This window comes from Carlito syrichta, unplaced genomic scaffold, assembly GCF_000164805.1.
Source record: "Carlito syrichta isolate Samal-C Ts95f unplaced genomic scaffold, Tarsius_syrichta-2.0.1 Scaffold308205, whole genome shotgun sequence".
Classification (NCBI taxonomy): Eukaryota; Metazoa; Chordata; class Mammalia; order Primates; family Tarsiidae; genus Carlito; species Carlito syrichta.
The window spans coordinates 10404-16803 of NW_007252301.1; the positions used below are offsets into that span (position 1 = coordinate 10404).

Sequence of the window (6400 nt, forward strand, 5' to 3'; positions counted from 1 at the left end):
CGCTTCCGCCGACCCCGCTTGCGGCTGTCCTGCCCATGGCTCTGGCCATCCCCGCGGGCACCCGCAGCCAGGGGGCTGTGCTTGCTGGAAGGTGACTGCTTGGAGCTGCCCGCAGAGATGGTGAAGACGACCCTCCTCTTGGCCTCGCTCTCCGGGTCCGAAAACCCAGAATCTGAGGGCAGGTCCCCCTTGCTGGAGTCGGGGAGTGGGCCTGGGGCAGCCCCACCGAGCCGGGGGCTGGCGGAGAGCTGGTGGGCGGGAGAGGCCGGGCGCGAGTTTCGGGGCTGCACTAGCAACGGAGGGTGCTGGGGAGTTGAGCTGCGAGACCCCACAGTGGCAAACAGGCTCCCCGAGCTGGAGGACTCGTCGAAGGCGGCCGCCTCAGACCCGGGGCCGAGGGAGGCCGGGCTGCCGGCCAGGGCACCGCTGATGGCCACCGAGCCAGTGTAGGAGAAGCCTGTGGGGCGACATGGCAACTCAGGGAAGCAGTGTGGCCTGGACGTGGCAGGAGAGGGGCTGGGGGACGGATCCAGAGGTAGGCGAGACCTCACACGGATGCCGTCCGGCCTCACTGGCACTGCTCCTCATGTGTCTTTGAGGGCCTGCTGATGGCACTCACTCAGACCCTCTCCCACCCCTGCCCTCATCGCCAAGCCCTCGGGAGTCAGCCTCAGCCACCCTGGCCCTCTGCGAGTCTGAGCCATGTACCCTCAGGAACGTTCTGGGCCAGCCTGGTCAGGTGTCCAACCCCCAGAGCCAGGGCCACCCTGCGGCCCTTGTCCCAGAGAACCTGTGGCGGGAAGGGCCTGTGCGCCTGTGTGTCTGTCCTGGAACAACTTCCTGATCTCGGGACTACTGGGCTCCAACGCCCAAGACCGCCCTCTGTGGAAGCCTTGGAGGCCCAGACCCTCTCCCCACCCTCATTCCAGCCCATGGGAGGAGGCACTTCTGGGTGCCCCAGGGACAAAGGGGCCGGTCACTAGTTCTGCTGGCTCAGAGGAGAGTGAGGGGCTTCTGGAGCAGAGCTCACCATCAGCTCCAGAACCCCATGAGCCCTCCCTCAGGCAAGGGGGCTGAGGGCACAGGGCGGAGGAGGGTCGGTGCCACACCCTGCCACGCCCACAACCACGCAAAGAAGCCGCAGGCCCTGAGGACACGACACTGCCAGGCAAGGCCTGACGAACGCTCCCAGCACAACCACGTCCACACAAGTCCCAGAGAACGGCCAGGCGGGGCCCTTGCTGCACGAGGGTGATGCCAGGTCCCAGGTAAGGGGCTGGGGACCATAAGGGCCAGGAAGCCAGGAGAGTCCCAGGCCTGTCACGCACACACACGCTGTGTCACAGGGGCACATGGAGGTGAGAGGCAGTGAAGTGAATCCTCAGACAGGCGGGCACCTGCCTCGACGCCGGGTCTCAGCCCCTTTCCTCGCGGGAAGGTTCCTGATACCGTAACTACTAGCGCTAACTGGACCTCACCCAGGAGAGGGCACAGGACGGGGTGTGCATGGCCTCACAGGCATCTTCAGGGACAATGCACGGTCAACAGTCGAGCCCGCCCCAGCCACCACGGCCATCTAGATGGCATGGCCCCGCGCCCTCACGTGGCGTGTAACGCGGGGAGCCCGGGTTGGCCTGCCGCCTGCTGTTGATAAAATCTTGTGTGCCCCCTGCACATCCTCCACCCTGCTTCTGCCTCCAGGCTGCACACCAGACACTGACAGCAAAAGGCCCGGACACCACTGGGGCCTTCCCAGACGTGCCAGCTGGCACACTCTGCAGAACAGAACCCAGCTGGTGGGGCATGGAGCCCACAGCCGCCTGCCCTCGGTCCCGGGCCATGGGAACACCCAGGCCCCACGGTGGATGGGCGGCAGGAATGCCCTGGTGAGACCAGGCCGTGCCCACAGGCTGAACTACACCAGCCGTGGCGGGTCTGTGCCAGGGCATCCAGGCACGACTCGCCAGGGCTACGACTGTCCCGGGAGGCACCGGGGCCTCAGCTGAGCCCGCCCACATCCCAGGATCATTGAAGGGCATGGGAAAGGTCATTGCGAACCACCTCCCAGGGCACGGGGAGTCGCCTGACACCCGGGGCATCCTGCTTGAACAGCAGCAGCTGAGGCCTGGGAGGTCCGGGGCGGGGGAGGGAGGAGGCCCGAAGGTGCGTGTTACCTGCAGGGGCCAGGGCAAGGCTCTTGCTCCCAGCACCGTGGGGGTTAGCACCAATCTGCTTTTCAAGTGTGGACGAGGACTCTCGAGGCTGCGGCACTGGACTCGGGGTGCTCCTCTGTGGAGAGAAGGCCCACCACATCAGTGGGGCTGGGACGAGGTGGGATACCCACGTCCCGTCTAGAAGTTGTGAGCGGGGTGGTCGCTGGGCGGGAGAGGCCACTGTGGTCACGGCCCACCACAGGTGGGAGAGGACAGGCGCAGAGGAGCCGCAGGAGGGTGGGGCCGGGATGTGCGTGTCAGCGTGGGTGGCGGTGCCACTTCGCCCTGTGCGGCCAAGGGCAGTTTGGCCTCGGTCCAGCCCTTGGTCCAGCCCTCGGCAGGGGCCGTCACCGACACACACCAGGGAGCGGAGCAGATCTGTCAGGCGGTGGGAGAGGCAAGGTCCCTCGGGACACACCCCAAACACCATTGCCCCCAGGTTCACCGTGTTACACAGGCCACTCCTGCAACACCAGATGCAACAGGGCCTGGCAGGTCGCACCTGTGAAGGCCAGAGGGCACAACAGCTCTGTGCACACAGAGACTCATGTCCAGCATCTGCAGATGCCCAGAGCAGACAGCACCCAAGTGTTTGTTCACTGGCGGATGGACGAACACGACATGGTCCATCTGTGCCATGGATGCTATTCATCCACTAAAACGATAGCAGCTCAGACCCAAGTGGACTCAGGGGCTTCAGGGGCTTGGCAAGAAAATGGGCAGTGGCTGCTGACAAGGAAGGGTGTTTTTTGTCCGGTTTTTGCTTTTTACTTTCTTGAGCCAGAGTCTCACTCTCACCCAGGCTGGAGGGCAGCGGCACGGTCATGCCTCGCTGCAGCCTCGGCCTGCTGGGCTCGGGCGACCCTCCTGGCTCAGTCTCCTGAATCGCTGTGAAGACAGACACACACCACCATGCCTGGCTACATGTTTGACAATTTTGTAGAGATGGGGTCTCACTATGTTGGCCAGGCTAGTCTCAAACTCCTGGGCTCAAGCAATCCTCCTGCCTCAGCCTCCCAAAGTGCTGGGATTACAGATGTGGGCTACCGTGCCTGGCTGGGGTTTCAAACTATATGGGGTGATGGAATGTTCTGGAATTAGAGGCGGTTGGTTGCAAAATTGCGCAATTGTACTAAAAACAACTGAATTATTCACTCCGTGGATGAACTTACATAAATCACATTTGATTAAAAACATATAGCCAGGCTCAGTGCTCAGCCTGTCATCCTGCACTTTGGGAGGCCGAGGTGAGTGGATGGCCTGAGTCCGTGGGTTCGAGACCCGCCTGGGCAACTTGGCGAGACCTCGTCTCTACAATAAATCAAAAACTAGCCAGGGGTGGTAGCACGCGCCTGTAGTTCCGGCTACTCGGAAGGCGGAGGCGGAAGGATCGCCGGAGCCCAGCAGGTCGAGGCTGCGGTGGCCGGGAGCGGCCACTGCACTCCAGTCTGGGCGACAGAGCGAGACTCCAACTCAAAAAAACCCACACATATAAGTAAGTGGCTCACTGCCCAGATGGCCCCTGCCCACGTCTTATGCAACGACACTGTCCATGTGCATTGGCATGGAACAGAAGACTGGACGCGGCTGGGAAGATGCGGCCACCGCAGCCCAGGGCCTGTGGGAGGGGGAGGCAGGCTCTGGGCAACTCGGAGCTTTTCCCAACGCCTCAGGCCTCTCGCTCGCTCACACCACCGCCGAGTGGGGATTAAACACTGCAGAGCAGACGGTCATCGGGCCCGACTCAGGCTGTGCCACATGCCCGCGCCGCCGTGCTCCTGGGACGTGACTGCATGCCACTTCTCAAGGGGAGCTGGGCCCGGGGAAGCCCACGCCTCTGACCACAGGCACTCACCGCCCTCTCGGCGCGGCTGGGCAGCACCACGCTGGCCAGGGGGATGCTGACCGGGAGCTTGTTGGGCTGCACCGTGCTGAGCGGGATGCTGATGGGCAGGCTGGTGATAGGCTCGCCGCCGCCGCCGTAGGCGCGCTCTCTCAGGCCCTGCCACACAGACGCAGCCTGAGGACGTGGCACCCCACACCAGACCCCAGCCTCCCCTGGGAGTCAGGGCCATGGACACCACCTGGGCCCTTCCGAGGCACAGCAAGCCTGGCCCCTCTGGGAGCGATGCCCCAGTTCCCTGCGGATGTCCTGGCTCCGTGGACGGTCACTTACAGGGCCACGAGCCTCCAGGGACCTTTGCCTGGCAAGGCCACGTCCTCCCCTCACCTCTGCCCATGATGGCCAGGCCCGGGCAAAGCCCTCAGCCACAACTTCCCAAGCCGGGCTCCACGTTCCCTGAGGACAGAGGTGCCAGAGACCCCTGCCAAACCCACCAGCCCTCGACTCCCTGCTCTCCAGCGCCTGCCTGGTGTGGTGACAGGACTGGTGTCCTGTCCTCACAGCCCCCTCACTGCCCATGCTCTTCTGCAGGCCAGACCCTGTCCCCCACGGTGCCCAAGGTCATGGGGGAACTCTCCCCTGCCACACACACCTAGGACCCTCGGCGGGCCAAGTACCCCAGAGCCCTGGAGAGCACGAGGGAAGGGAGGAAGGAAGCCCACGTCTCACCTTCTCGCTGCTTTTCTCTCCGGGAATCTGCAGGGCCCCCGGGGACATGGGGCGCGGGTCCCGAGGGCTCAGCTTCATGCTGCCGGCCATGCTGGGGCTCTGGTAGGGCAGGCCGTTCTCCTTGGCAGGCTCGACTCTGGAAAGAGCGGCTATGTCACCCCCGAAGCCTCACGACGTCAAGGCCAGTGTTCAGGCCTGGGGACCCCACCCAGCAGCCCAGGTACCAGGCAGGCGTCGGGGAGCAGGCGCAGAGCCCACGCTGCCTGGGCACTCACCGTGGGTGCAGCTCGCTGGCCTTGCCGGAGACTGCGTGGTCCTGGCTCAGATGCCTCCTGAGCACGATCTTGGCAGGCGAGAGCCGGGTATAGTCGGGCACAGCCAGACCAGACAGTTTCTCCAGGCGCGGCCGGCCACCGTGGCTGGGGGTGCAGGGCACTACCTCCTGGTCTAGGGGCGACGCCAGGTACTGCGGTGTGTTCTGCTTGGACGCGGGCCGGCTAAGTGCACCACACAGCTCATAGGCAGCAGCGTGGCCGTTCATGGAGAGTTCGGGGCTCATGCCACTCAGCTGGGGCAGCGGGAACTTGGCGCCGTCCAGCTCCAGGTGCGGCCGGCCGGGCTCCGCCTCCAGCTCACGGCCTGGCACGCCCTTCCCACGCAGGTGCACAGACAGCACGTCATCGGGCGGCACGCAAGACTTGAGCTGCAGGAGCTCCTGCTGCCGCTGGCTCTTTTCCAGCTCCACGATGCTGATCTGTGAGGCAAGAGGAGGTGTCAGCCCTGCTACGGCCGGCAGAGGCAGGCCCAGCTCCCCAGCCACCAGCATGAAGGGGCTGGGCTGGGGGCCGCGCCCATCTGCTCCTGTAGGATGAAAAATCCAAAGCCCCGACAGGCTATCGGTGGGGGCTGGAGAGCTCTGGGGCATGCAGAGATGGCACATGAGTTTCGAGGAAGTTTTCACAGGTTTGTGTTCATTCACACAAAAACACATTCCCCAAAAAGGCAAGAAGCAGAAAGACACGGTGTGACCTCGTCTCCGTGAGACATGGACATGGGAGTAGGAGAACCCCCGGAAACCCGCAAAGGACACACACCAGAAGTGCTTTCTCCTGGGCAGAAAGACGGAGGAACTTCTGCTGCTTCGTTCACCCACCCTATGCTTTGTATCTCCCTGACTAAAGCAGATACATATCCTTTTCCCACAGGAGAAAATGTGGACAAGACGGCTCAAAGGCCATGGAAGCTTCGGTTCCGGAAAATATGTGGCAACAAGGCCCAGCCCTGGGAGGGAGGCCGGCATCATCCTTGTGCACGGCACACACCGGCAGGGCAGTGGGTCACCTGCCCACCCCCGTGCCCCCAGAGCCCTGCCACATCCAAAGGCAGCACGTCATGGAGCTTTACATGCTAACGGTCGACTTCTGGGGGTGTGCGTTCAAGGAAGTAGCCTTAAGCAAGTTTTCGGCGCAAAGAAATCTTAACTGTGTGCAACAAGTCATTTGCAACAACCAAGGGTCCAGCTGCAGGGAACGAGTCCCATAAATTCTGTAACTGTGCCGGGCTCAGTGGCTCAGCCTGTAATCCCGTGCCTTTGGGAGGCTGAGTGAGTGGATTG

General features: G+C 63.3%; 1 protein-coding gene across 1 annotated transcript in view; it reads right to left on the reverse strand.

Annotated features, from left to right (window-relative positions):
* Positions 1-6400, reverse strand: part of DOT1L (DOT1 like histone lysine methyltransferase) — a 44430-nt gene that overhangs the window by 7479 nt on the left and 30551 nt on the right. Inside the window, exons 19-23 of the mRNA XM_021716158.1 lie at positions 5061-5539; positions 4786-4921; positions 4069-4215; positions 2175-2289; positions 3-457 (exon numbers count right to left, since the gene is read on the reverse strand). Of these exons, the coding sequence (XP_021571833.1) occupies positions 3-457; positions 2175-2289; positions 4069-4215; positions 4786-4921; positions 5061-5539 (1332 nt within the window). The remainder of the gene's footprint in view (positions 1-2; positions 458-2174; positions 2290-4068; positions 4216-4785; positions 4922-5060; positions 5540-6400) is intronic.